Genomic DNA, 13744 nt, shown 5'->3' on the forward strand with positions numbered 1-13744 from the left:
TCGGATGGAATGCCTAATATCCAATCATTCTCATCATTGGCTGTGATGTCACTCATTTTAACGTTTTATTGAACGAATTAAGTGATTTGAGGATCAGATCTTCATGCGTTTGGTCTAATTGTCAACTCGTTGTTTATCAAGTTGCGAAATAGACATAAGAACGACATGTAAACGCTTTCAGTAAAACATCACGATCACCGAGAAGTGTTGAATTTTCGTAAACAAAAGGGAAAAAACTCGAGACAAAAAAATGAAATCTAAATCCTTGAGTCGATGGTGTAATTTTTTTCTTCATCCCAGTGACCCAGTATACCAATACCATGAGATACCAATCGTTCAAGAGGATGAAGTTACTTGAACGATGCATGTTTAGGAAGAATCGTTACTTCGAATCTGCTGACTTTCTGAAAGTCATTCTAAAATTCCGCAATAATGGTTTTTTCCCCCAAGTTTCGTTACGTTAACGTTACTAAATTCAGCCTCATAATCACTAAACCTCGACAAAACAAGTTCTTGATGAATTTCATCCAAATTACAAATAACGAGACTCAAACATCAACGACAATTTCGCAAGCGGCTAGATAAATGTCCACTCTGGTACTACAACCCTCGAATGAATCAACGATAGCGGGTATAAAATTGCAAACTGGTCCAGGTTTATCGAATCGGCATCAAGCACGGCTAAAAAACGGTGTAAGATGTAAGATGGTAAAAAAAAAGGGGGGGGGGGGGTGTTCGTTGATCCAACGGGACGTTCTTACGGAGGGTATAAGACCCAAGCGATATAACAACGGCGGGTTTCCTCGAGCGGGATGAAAACTAGAACTCAATAAAGCGAGCCCCCTGCATGTATATGATCTCGAGTTTCGACCCGTGGTCAGCGCGCGCAGAGACACGCGACGTGGACGACGATCGTCGAGAAGTTGCTTATAAATAATTATAAGGAACTCGTGCCATATGCTACGCAGGGGGTAAGGCAAAGCAGCCCGTGACACCGGTCTCTGCGGCATCGAGAAATTCACGTCAGATGCTTTGTGGTGTGCGTGCGTGTGTGCGTGGCGTGTAGAGCAAGCTGACAAGAGAGAATAGGCGATAGGGCCAACCAACCACGCGCGATTCGAGTGACTGGTTGGCCGGTGACCGAAACAATTAGGAACGCGCGAGCCAACTTGACGTGCGGGCAAAGGAGGCCCAGCCTTTCGTCGACGTCGTCGTCGCGACGTACCCCGTTGTTCCACGCAAGCTGGGCACAAGGTACCTTAACCTCGCGTGAGATCGATCCCAACAATAAGTCGGCGTGTACTCTTCAGTTTCGGGGCTCGAGTCATATGTCAGGGTTCAATTACCGCATTGTGTATAACGAGTCGCGAGTCGCGGTCATTGTTTTTAAGAAACGCACGATGGGGAACGGGCTTCTTTCACTCTGACTAAGTTATTACGTAAGACTAGAAGGATTTTTTACCCCGCACGCATTTCGAGAAGCTCCGTGAATTCAAGCAGCGCCAGATTTTTAAAAGATCTTTTCGGACCTTTGAGGGGATGCTGTTGTAGATACTCGGTTTCCATGCTGATTTTGGGTGTCTTCGAATATTTCATCTCCACGGATCTCGAACGCGAAAAAGGATACAACAAAAACGTGCCTAAAAATTTTTGTTTTACGCAAAAGCGGAGAAATGACGTGAAATATACGAAATCGTGATTGTTGATTATCACGACTTCGCACATTATTAGGTTTTAGATAGTTAGAGGTCTCTAAGTTTACGCAAAGTTCAAGTAATACCAACGTCTTAAAGCGATTTTAGCTGCAAGAAAAATTCAGTTCGTAAAACACCCCTGTCTATGTTGGGTGAAAAAAAAACATTTTTGCGTTATTCGGTCAAGTCAATGCATCCTGAATACAATCACGACATAGCAACTAAAAAATCTAAACTTGAAAAAGGACCAAAATTTATAACTCTTTCATAAGCACCAACTTCCGCGGCGAAGTAAATTTTTTTAAATATCAATTGAACTGAATAAATTGTAACATTCGGTCGAATTGTTCTAAAAATCAGGCATCAAAAGATTAAAAATCCAACTTGATCTGAAAGCTTGCGACAATTGCATTTCTTGCTCCTACTTGCTGTACCGCATACCGTCCAATTGGGAAAGTAACTAATTCATCAATCCGATTCACTTGTAAACATATTTTTTAATTCGGACAAATTACGATGAGATTGGAAATTCGAAAAAAAACTTGTCGCTTCTGCAAGCCGTTCTTTCGAGATCTTATAATAACTAGATTTTCCAGCGTTTTCCGATTCTTCATTGCCCACCTTTTCATCCCCGACCCCCGAAAGCATACCGAACATGAAAAAGCCGTCCAAAGGTGAAAGGACTCGCAGGTTGAAACAATCGGTTCCCCAGCGCACGACACGTACCTGCGTTAGTGTAAAACAGGTGGATTTGACTCTAACTGACAGTCACCGCCCCGACACGTAGGTATAACCATAGAACTGCATTTCCACCTTGCGTAATAGTGCGGCTGAATTTTCCGTTGGACACGTAGAGAAGCGTGGCACGAGCGAGTCTAGCTTCGCCGAGGCGAAACCCAGCGCAGACCCCTCCCACTCTTCTCGACGAGGACAGTAAGAGCAAAAGGGGCCCGGCCGCCTTGATCAACACGCTTGTTGGGGCCTCACCAGGCAAGTGTGAGTGTAATTCCCGCGTGGCTAGGCGAGTTACACAATCGCTACGAAACGGTCAGCGAGTGTGTGCCTACAAGGGTAAAACCAAGTGAGTGCGGAGCACGACGTGTAACGCAAAACGCAACGTACTATGGGGGCAGCGAACAAGAACGGGGCGACATGTGGCTTTCCGTTGAAACGCCATCCCTAATAAGTCGTTACCCTCGCTCCCGATACCACGTTAAAGCGCCAAAAAGCCATATAATACGGGTCTCTTTTTCCTTTTATCCTATGCACAATTTAGCCAGCAAGATAACGACAAACGAAGGGAAACTTGATACATGGTGTAAATTCGGGCCAGAGAGATATGAAGGTCAATGATCGGTGCGTGGGACGACGACACGTTTATTTTCAAATCATTCTTTCTCTTGTTGTTGGTCTTCCTAGGGCACACAAAAACCCCGATGAGAAATTTTGATATTCTTTTTTACCCAAAAACGGAATAGAAATTTCAGAAAAGTACACGCGGATGACAATCGCATGCAAACAATTACAGAGTCGATCGACTCTACGCCAATGTCGTTGGGAAATCGACATTCATGATACCAACCACGAGAATCTGAACACGGAAATAAACCTTGCGTATAAGGTGCCTACTTCTGTTTTTCCTTTTAAAACGAAACTCAACAAAATCCCTTTTCCTTATATTCAAATGGGTACTATATAGCTAGACGTCGTAAGGCTCGTCATTTGAAGGATCGAGCCCAGCCAGGCGAGCCTTTTAAACTTTAAATACCCTAGCCATCCCTTTAAATTTTACGAAGAGAAAGACGCTCCAAGAGAGACAGCAAAAGATGGCGAACTTGGTGTGCATTGCAAGGATATAAAGGGTGGCAGACAGGCAACGGGTTAAAAATTGTTCTAGTGGAAAAAACGGAGAGTCGTCAATTTGGCCATAATTACAATTTACCGTATCCCCCCCCTTGTGAATTATTTCAACAAATTTTAGTTTACAAAGAAATGAAACTTGGATCATTTATATGAGATATTCTTTTATAGACAGAGTAAAAAAATCCGAACATTTCACACTTGTATATATAATGATTTTCAGTACGGACAAGATTTGTTCATGTACCTCAGAGTCTCTTTCTGAATAGCAAAAAAGAAATTGGCGCACCGTTTGCGGCAAAGAGAAGTCGATGAGCAACGAGGAGGAAACCACCTCCGCAAGTTGCCGCGATATGAGCTCACACACGGTTTTGGCAAATGAACAGCTGATTCCTGCTGGCTAACGGTCTTGCGGGGGTAGGTCAGTGCCCCAGGCGGCCTCACCCCCGGGGAAGCCCGTCCCGGCCCGGGTCTGGGGTGCGGAAGGTGACGGCGACGGTGACGGTGAAGGGAAGGGGGAAGGAGTGTAAAGGTGGCGGCGCACCTTGGCATAACTGCAGCAGCAGCAGCACGGCGCCCAGGTAGATGCGAACGCGTGTGGGTTAACATACACGAACGCAGGTAGAGAAATCGTGTAAAACACGAACGTGAATACACAGATGCAAAGCCATCGGAGAGAAACACGGTCGCGCCGATATTTCTCGGTGTATGAAAGCAGGTGAGCACCTGGCCGAGTCGGGGCACGAACTACTTGTTTCCCTAAATCCCGGGGGGTTCTCAACTCGAAGTCGAGGTAGAGAACGGAAGGAATGAAGGAGAAAAAATTTTAGGGGAGGACAACCAGTCTGATCGTGGATCCTCCCGTCGGGTTCGCCAAAGCATTTGTAACGACGCGGCGACGAGATGAGACACCCTTCTTTGTTCTTGCGGTTCCCTCTTCGTTGATTAATTCGCGAGGTCAGCTGTTAGTCAAACCAGCTGTAAACACGAATGGCTGTTGTCTCACTAAGCGAGCGTCATTAATACGCGTCAAGAATCTCTGCGTCGTTACGACGACGAGGGTCGTCATCCTCTGCATCTTCGAACCAAATTCAAAGTCCCAAACCTGCGTTTCGACTTGCCGTTTAGCCAAATCGTACACGTGGATGCGATCGGACTTCAATCGTGCAAATAAACAAATTCTAAGCGGGAGATAAGATAATGCGAAAAGAAAAAGAAAAAGAAAAAAAAAAAAAAAATTGGAGAAATTCCGATGCGAGCGAGTATTTGCCGATTGTCTTTATTTTAATTTGAGAACTACTGCCATTTTAAGATGTGGCACGGCCCGTGGAGGCCCTCTGCGGCAGACGTCATCGGGCCCCCCCTTCAAGGACGGGGAATCCCTCTAGCCTCATCCCATTCTCACACCGTCTCTTCCCGTCCGCTTGTCCGTCTGTCCGTTCTCTTCTTTCGTGAAGCAGTCTGGACGCGATTCGATGTGTTCGTGCACCGCGTGTAGGTGTGTATAATGATAATAATGAGTGAATTCGCAAGACGGGGTACTTGAGGTCTCGTTTCATCAAATATTCTTTAGCGTAATTTTTCAATTTGAAAAATTTATACATTTCACTAATTTTACGATGTGTGAAGAGACGACGATCAGCTGACGCGATGTTTTAACATTCTTTTCTCTTAATTCAACTGAACACGTTCACGGTGTTTGAAAATGAAAATCGGTAACAGTTATCTGTTGACGATGGAAAAAATAGCAGAGAAAAAATAATACCGATTGTACAATCAAACTGTACACGCGACGATAATTTGAATTACACAAAGTATTGTTACACGTCATTACGCGTTGATTCCTCGAGTCTTTTCGTTTTTAAATTCATTGATACGTGTACACGCAATATGATGAATCGATTTATCAATTCAGACTTACAATCAAACATTTTATTACTTAACCACATCTATCAAGAGATGTTTCACAACACAGAATTTATCGCAAGTGTAAGCAACTTCAATGCGAAACATGACTTTATCCTAAAAAGTAAAACGTGAATTGTGTTGTGCACGGTAATATAATGTATCCGTTAAATTGGACGAATTTCGAATTACACACGTGTTTGAACGGACGATAATTTCAATCGGTCACGAGAGAGTGAATCGGTAAACATATACATCCAAGTTCAATGACAAAGTGAGCCATTCGTACAGAATCGAAAACAAATAACAACGTGGATAGGAAATTGGAAACCCATATTAAACAGACCGATTGTACTATGATTTTACAAATAAGTACACACTACAGTCGGTCATGGTTTGCCATAATACCTACATTAAACTGACGTTACGTGAGAATATTATTTCATAACTCACCCAGTTTCTGCGAAATTTCGTCGATGACATAGGTAGCAAGATTTGCACCGGTGCGGCAGCGTGTCGGCGTATCTCCGCTTGATATAGTCGACATGTCAAGAGCGTTGACGATGGTGGTCATGGGTGAAGCGTCGACGTCGTCTGGAGCAGTTGATTTAACCTCTCGTTTAGCGTTTTCACTGTCGTTTAACGGCGATAAAACGCCAACATATCTCCGTCGCGACATGATTTGATTCGTTCGTTGGTTATTTTATTTATTTATTTTTATTTCTTTTTTTATTCCTTTGACGTGTATATTATTCTTATTTTATACAGCGCGAAGTTAATCGACCGTTCGCGACAAGGTTAGGGTAGAATATTCAGGAGTACGTTATCATATCCTTCGTCGTTCGTTAAATTGTTAAAACTCGTCAAATGTAATTATATAACTGCGTTTAATTAAAAATCGCAACGTCGTTTCGGCAGCTTCGTTAGTACGGCTATGATGAAATTACGAACTGTAAAGAGAAGGGAATATAAAAATTAGAAAAGGTCAAGAAATTCCGTGCAAAAATTTTATCCTATTTTTCTTTATCGTTGATCGTTGTTGATTTAAAAAAAAAACAAAAAAAAAAACACTCAAATAGCAGAAAATAAGGCATTATCGTAATTCCTTGAACACGGTTTCGCCCCTGCCACGTCGTACTTGAGTAGCGACATGTGTAACAATCAGATTGCACACGTATGATACCTAGGCACGCTGAAATTCAAACGCAATGTTTATCACAAGTCAACAGATTGGCGGAGGTGTTCGTGGTGCTTTGGATAACAGCAGCTGTTCACCGACTTCCGTTTCCGTCTTCTAACCAACTCGATACCGTAGCGACACGCGTTTCAACCGACATCAAATGAGAATAAACGAAGGAACAATACTACATGTAGGAATATGCAGGGCAGGAATTTTTACTCGAATTTCGAATGAAAATATTTCTTATAATTGAACACGGATGTGTGTGTATTACGCGACACTGCTTATGAAAATATCTATTCTCTCTTTGACGAAACGGCAAATTTTGGTCGAACAAGCGATCGAGGGAAAATACGTGTGCCCCTAAAAATTAAAATTAGAATTGAGCCGTGAAGAGAAAGGAATAACGAGAAGAAAATCAAATGGGCGAGTGAATGATTGAGCCGGTATAGTTTATTAGCTGGTATATAGTCTCGTCCATCGTTTGGAAACATCGATTAGCAAAGATTAATGACTCAATAAAGCCGGTCTTTCGCTTAACGAACGAGGAAAGAAACCTAACCTAACCTAACACTAACGTGTGACAGAGGCCAGATTTACAGAGAACCGAGATCCCCGAAGGTTGAAGTAACGCGGGTATGCAAAAACGAGCGTAAAAACCAAAAACAATACGGTCAAAAAGATTACCTGAGACGTCCGTTTAAGCGGGTGGTCGAAAGATCCATCGGACGAGAGAACCCGGGGCACAAATAACCACATTCAGGCGGGAAACGTCATGAGAGAAACGACGGAATCAATCGGACGGGGAAATAAGTGAAGGTGGACAGATGTAGAGCAGGATAGAGAAGAAAATAAGGACGTAATCGTTAACAAAAGCCTCTGTGTCTCTCACCTATCGTGACGATGCGTGTAACATGTTAAGCGACACTGCGCACTGGAATAATATCAAACCGTGCGCGATATTGAGGCGACAAAAAATTTAGTAAGATGAGGACGAGCAGGGCACGAACGATAACAATGAAGGTGAAGGATGACGGTGATGATGATGATGATGATGGCGACCTAACGGGCTAGACCGACGTCAACACGAGGCAAACCGCATGGCTGTAGAATCGAGACTGAACCACCCGCCAAACGCGATGCCGACGGTTTCGGACATCAGCGATAAACAAGAGAAGGTGCCTCCTGACTTCGCCTCGCCGGCCGGCTTTCAACCGTCGTTTCGGTCTGCTCGGCTGGTCCATGCTGTGGGAATTCGCAAGGGCGGGACCCTAGCGATATAGCGATTATACGGAGAATCGCGCGGGCGGCCGCGTCTCGATCCCCCCCACTCCTGCCGACAACTTTGACAACAAGCTGCCGGTGTACGAACGCAATGTGACTACTTCGCATGCCGCGACACGAGGCGACGGGGGACCTTCCTTCTTTCTTTCTTTCTTTCTCTCGTTCGTTAACTCCTCTGCTCTCGTCTCCTCTCCTCTCCTCTCATCTTCTCTTTAAACTTTCAACGGTCGTTCGGGTAGCGACGAGATGGTGACGAAGCCCGCGGCGCCGCTCGCGCTCACGACCTGCTCTGTCGTTTATTAGACGCACACGCGTGCAGCGTGCGTCGCGACTACGAAGGATGAATGAGTTCGATGAATGAGCTTCTACCGCGGATTACACCGCGGGCATTCGAGATACCCATTAGCCCTTGAAGGATCCTCTTTCCCTCGCGGTACAGAGTTCAGGGACTTTTGTTTCTTGAAGTATTTTTTTTTTTATCGTACGCTGTATACTTCAGAGGATTCAGGAACGCTGTTTGCTCCTTCTTGTGTAGATATGAAGAATACTTGGATCTGAAATACCTTTTCCCACGTGTCTATGATGTATTTCTATCTTATTCGCATCGGTATTTCCAATTTACGCAATTGGTTGTACAGACACGATATTCTACGAGTCAGTATCGACTCATATATATTATTCTTTAAGACAACTTAACGCATGACGAGAACTTCAATTAGAAACTTTATCGAAATCATTCCTTTAAAAAGAGATTAGGGACGCTTGTATGAACGCGAATGTATGTACACTATAAGCGGATCGCTTACACGCAAACGAATCACGAAGCTCACATGGATATGAGCATTGAGCATGCGATGTCACGCGATAGTTGAGCTGCGCTGCGAACCGTGAGCTATAACGCCGAAACGCTCGGAACCAGTCCGCTGATTGTAATGGGGATGGATCTAATTCCCCGGCGCAAGACGCTACTCAACCGTCAATATTACGTCATCGGATTAATAACGGCTTGTTAGGAGAATGAATTTACAACGAGGAGAGGAAAAACCGTTTCTGCTGAACCAATTCCGTCATTCGGAGATAGCTTCGGATGCACCAGCTCATTTATTGTAACTTCGTTGCGGAGGGTGTTGGAAAATTGGAAGTAAGATAGATTCGTTTTTTGCTAGACAAATAAGAATAGTGTAACGATTAAAAAAGGATTGTAAGATTTTTGTGACATAATGTTTTCGTCGTCAATAGATTTTTATGTTGACAATTTCTCGGCAAATGATCAGAAGGTATTTCAATTTCTTGAGCGTTACAACCAATAATTACACAGTTTCAGAATACTACGAGCACCTTGATATTTCTATTCTTTCGCAGTCATTGAATATCTTTGCCTAAAGTTCGGCCTGGAGTGAGCTCAAGTTTAAAAATCTTCAACACCCGCGAAGCTGTACGTGATATGCAAGGCAACTGCAGACTCGCTCTTGCGGCATTTATCCGAACCTCATAGGAGGCGGTATGAACAAAATTGTCAACAACTGGTAAGTAGCTGATATTCTTCTTCAATTTGAACAATTTATGACTAGTGATGACGTTGCTCGAAATTTCCAAATGAAAATGATTTCAAAAACGCAGTACAACGACCTAAGATGTGCACATAATTCGCATGTTACTGCAGGTCTTTTTTCAGGCGCGGAAATGAATTTTAATATAGCTGTTTCATTTATGTGCAGGAGCGCGCTCTGTCGCTCATCTGAAATCTGCAATGCTGACTCAAAAATTCCAGAATAATCTTACGTTAATTTATCCAATAATAACGCGATTGGAAAAATTGTCGAATGACGATATTTCACCGATATCGAATTAGTGATTGGTATTATTGATCTATTCAAACGATAATAATTTCACACTCTCGTTTCATAGTTGAACTTCCACACGATTGTAGCTCTTCAGTCAACTCAAGTCATTGAAACACTCAGCGACGTAATTTCGCAACTCTGAAGGTGGGTAAATTTGAACGAAAAGAAAATATTCGGAAAGTTGAATCTAGCTATCACTCAGTCGCAAATTGCTTACAGTCAGTGAAACGGTGGTTAGAAAAAACTTCGAAGATTGATAATTCTTGAAGGTTATCTACTGAGAAATAATTATCAAGTTTAATCGTCGAGAACGCGCCATTTTAGCAATCGTCTACACGATAAGGCCTGAGGGCAGAGGGTATTCTAACCGGAGAAGCGCGTTGCAGTACATTCTGAACCGGCGTTGGTAATTGTACGTGGCACGTGATGTCAAAAGTGTTACTTAGCGCAAGTAAATATAAAATAACAAATTTCTGAACAAATGGAGCAAGCTCAATGAACAGTGTATTCAGATTATGTCTGGGTGATCTGATCGGTAGCTCTGCGTGTGTACTGGGAAAGTGATGTAGGGTTATCACAGCTTTGCTAGCGCGCCATTCATTTTATCAGCACTACAAAATCTTGTCCATTTCTCTTATATCTATGATTATACACGTCATCTGTTAGCTGTATCAGTATCAACGTAATGACTTGAATCATTTCAGCTTCACTGCTAGCCAAGAGAACCTTCAGCTACACGCCTAGAGTTCTATCTTCAACAATGACCGAAGCACTGAAACAGCACGGCGTTGTGCCGGACGTAATCGACAAGGTACCAGCCTCGATTGCCAAGGTATCATACCCTGGAAATTTGTCCGTTGACATTGGGAAAGTTCTTACGCCAACGCTAGTGAAAGACCAACCAACCGTCACCTGGGATGCAGATCCTTCGACATTCTACACAGTTTGCATGACGGGTAATGTGTCCTTCGTACTAGCAGACTCGTTTTGAACCAGAATTTTCTGAAATGATAATCATTTATTTAATTCTTGTCGCTTCATCAGCCCTGTCACACGATTTATGAGAAATAACATAAAGCCTGTGATGTAATTTTACGGTATAAATTTCACTGAACTGTAATCGCACACACAATATGTTTTATCATTGAATTAATCTACCAGATTGCTTCCATGTTATACAAATCTGTACCTTGAACCTTGAATCTTGTTGCAACGCTGAGTTACTAATTAGCATGCATAAATCGTTATGCGCAGATCCTGACGCACCTAGTCGTAAGACACCAACATACAGAGAATGGCACCACTGGCTTGTGGGAAACGTTCCAGGAGACGATATTTCCAAGGGTGACGTTCTCTCCGAATACGTTGGCTCTGGCCCCCCCAAAGACACAGGTCTTCACCGCTACGTTTTCTTGGTATACAAACAGCCTGGTAAGATTAACTTTGACGAACCGCGGTTGACCAATAAAAGTGGAAACAATCGCGGCAAATTTTCTATCAAGAAGTTTGCTGCTAAATACAACCTTGGAGATCCTATTGCCGGGAACATGTACCAGGCTGAATACGATGACTACGTTCCCATATTGTACAAGCAGCTCGGTGAATAATTTCACTTGTTATGTTTATTGATTTACATATGATGTTAATTTTATGCAATACACCGTACTACTGGTTACACGAGCGAGTCGTGAGCTAGCTGATAATCACGTATTTTCTTACAAATAAACTGTTTCACGTAGATCACTGATTCATTAACATCTGTTCTTATTTGATTTACCTTTCATTAGCAATTGATTCCTTGGAGTATTCTATGAGTATTTTTATAATTTGCGTATTTCAAACTACTTATGGGAGAATTTCGACAAAATGACTATCATACTTTGAAAGCTGATATACTAGAAGCAATGTTCCATTATAATACTGCTGTTTTACCCAAGGTTTCGTTTCATATCTAACTCTGAATAATGTAGTTGTCAATAATCGATTGTAGCAATATTAAAGGCAGAAAGCTCGCTTAGGCTTAATACTCAATATAATTATACATCGCTATTATTTTCGATTCGCAAATTATCGAGTGATAAGTACAATCGTTATGCAAACCGGGGAATAAAGTCTACATAATTTTGACAAACGATGAGATCATCACGGTAATTGATTTAATAACGTCGTCGGAAGAAATAGACCCGTAATGAGTATACACGGATTACACACCTTACAAAACTCTGTTAGCTGATGGATCGATTCATCACAAACGAAGCATATACGGTGTTCAGAGTTTTAATCACTTCCGCTATTCCTGAAACAAATGAAATTCGAGATCGAAAGACAAATTCAAAGATATCTAATAAATCTGTTTAATAATGACTTGTCAGTTATTCGCTCCTTGCCATAACATTAGTTCTTTGAGTATAGAAAGACCTCGGGCAATTCAATTTTCTAAATGCTTGTTAACATTTTCCCGAGGGAACAATATTTCCGAAATATTTGATGTTTTGCCTCAACTTTTCTCAGAAATTTTATATTATATCGGTAGTTGATAGAGTTTGATTCTGTGTAGCTAATTGCTTTTTTAACCCCAATAGTAAAGCTTTATACTCAAGGTAAGTGCACGTTACATTTGTATCTAACAATAAATGTATATTATTTTGAAGTATGCCATTTCATTATACTATACTGTATGAACTATATAACTTTACCGGTAAACGCACAGACCGTGACTATGAATTAAATCAAAATCAGGCCATTTTGTGTTTGTGCAGTGTAATGAAACTCTAAAAAAAACCTGGGCGCGGGATCATCATCTAGAAAATTTCGTAACAGCCGTCAATAATCATTCGAATAAATACACCTATGACGAAGCAGTTGCTCCAACCGTATTATTTTCAATAGGTTTCAATTTTCGCTGGGGTTCAACTAGTCGTGCTAGCTTTGCATGCGTGTCAGTGTTTGATTGTAATAGAGAGAAAAATCATGACATTTTGAATACGGCAGACACCTTCAATACATTTGATAACTGGTTTTAAGAATACAAATCGCCTCTGCGTGTCATCCTTGCGCTATTATTAAGTAACCTTTGCCGAAAATGAAAATTCGTCGACTGGATTCACACTTGCTTGAATACAGACGTGTGGAAAATTAATCAAAATGCTCGGCCTACTGTATGATTCTAGCGCAATCAATTACGGAATTTTTTCAAGGCAGGACTCGATTTTGAGAAATACCTTCTTCAAATAACTTGGTCAATTAGTAATATGAAATCAAAGAGTTGATGAGAGTGCAAATCGATGCGAACAATTATCGACGAAAATCTCAGGAAACTAGTTACATATTAGAATATTCCTAGATCTTCTCGAAAAATTTATGAATTGAAAAATATTTTTTAGATTTGCAGAATTTTCAGGAACCTGATAATTTCTGGTTGGTATCAATTCGGTTTCGTCGCCATTAAATATTGTACTTTTCGCACACGGTCTGAAGTCGCCCAAGGTATAAGTCTTGACTGAGGCCATGGGATATATGGACAGCCTAGGCTTCCGGATACGCGTTGACGCTGAATTAAAAATACATGGAAGTTTTTGCCCCCTCTCGAAATAAGAAACCTGTATAATTACATAAGATGAATGTTATGGGCAGAGATATTTTGAATAGTCGTGCGGTGATTGTAAAAAAGAATATATGGTACAGGTACTCGTATGATAAACATATTAATGATCATACAGTTTTAAAAAGTATACTTCTAACTTTGCCAAGGTTGCCAATGAAGTGGACCATTTAGCAAGTCACGGTACCAATTTTTGTGCAAAAGAATACACTTTTACTATAATTGATAATTGCTGCTTTGGCTTATGGGTTCCGGGCTAGATGAAAGAGTGCTGAAATCCATGGATCGTCGCCTTCGCCGTCTCTTTTTACACTACACTGTAACAACTGTAACATACAGAAAGCATAATATCAGGCGTTACCATGGCACGGGACAC

General features: G+C 41.8%; 3 protein-coding genes across 8 annotated transcripts in view; 1 reads left to right on the plus strand and 2 right to left on the minus strand.

Moving 5' to 3' along the window:
• Positions 1-7785, minus strand: part of LOC124185719 (M-phase inducer phosphatase-like) — an 88284-nt gene extending 80499 nt beyond the window's left edge. The window contains exons 1-2 of one of the 3 annotated variants that reach the window (XM_046576753.1): positions 7532-7785; positions 5913-6409 (exon numbers count right to left, since the gene is read on the minus strand). In XM_046576753.1, the coding sequence (XP_046432709.1) occupies positions 5913-6138 (226 nt within the window). In that variant the 5' untranslated portion in view covers positions 6139-6409; positions 7532-7785. Of the gene's footprint in view, positions 1-5912; positions 6410-6642; positions 6664-7326 lie in introns of those variants that run through there. The other 2 variants (XM_046576752.1, XM_046576754.1) reach the window with 2 other exon arrangements.
• A 1946-nt stretch (positions 7786-9731) lies between these two features.
• On the plus strand, positions 9732-11518 carry LOC124185723 (protein D2-like). Its single transcript, XM_046576769.1, has 4 exons — positions 9732-9911; positions 9987-10218; positions 10472-10723; positions 11022-11518. The coding sequence occupies exons 2-4, from the start codon at positions 10194-10196 to the stop codon at positions 11372-11374; spliced, it is 630 nt and encodes a 209-aa protein (XP_046432725.1). The 5' UTR covers positions 9732-9911; positions 9987-10193; the 3' UTR covers positions 11375-11518.
• Positions 10255-13744, minus strand: part of LOC124185721 (alpha-1,6-mannosyl-glycoprotein 2-beta-N-acetylglucosaminyltransferase) — a 56288-nt gene continuing 52798 nt past the window's right edge. The window contains exons 9-10 of one of the 4 annotated variants that reach the window (XR_006871453.1): positions 11979-12063; positions 10255-10769 (exon numbers count right to left, since the gene is read on the minus strand). Coding sequence is in view for 2 of the 4 variants with exons in the window: in XM_046576765.1 (XP_046432721.1) it covers positions 12045-12063 (19 nt within the window). In the remaining 2 variants the exon portion in view is untranslated. Of the gene's footprint in view, positions 10770-11270; positions 12064-12107; positions 13695-13744 lie in introns of those variants that run through there. The other 3 variants (XR_006871452.1, XM_046576765.1, XM_046576763.1) reach the window with 3 other exon arrangements.

The sequence above is a fragment of the Neodiprion fabricii genome, chromosome 6, assembly GCF_021155785.1.
Source record: "Neodiprion fabricii isolate iyNeoFabr1 chromosome 6, iyNeoFabr1.1, whole genome shotgun sequence".
Lineage (NCBI taxonomy): Eukaryota > Metazoa > Arthropoda > Insecta > Hymenoptera > Diprionidae > Neodiprion > Neodiprion fabricii.

What these genes read in the sequence shown, in the direction of transcription:
- LOC124185723 (XM_046576769.1), top strand. Translation starts at nt 10,194, where the DNA reads ATGTCAAAAGTGTTACTTAGCGCAA. An exon ending in AAAAGTGTTACTTAGCGCAA is followed by an intron (nt 10,219 to 10,471) that starts GTAAATATAAAA and finishes GAATCATTTCAG; the next exon opens with CTTCACTGCTAGCCAAGAGA. An exon ending in CTACACAGTTTGCATGACGG is followed by an intron (nt 10,724 to 11,021) that starts GTAATGTGTCCT and finishes CGTTATGCGCAG; the next exon opens with ATCCTGACGCACCTAGTCGT.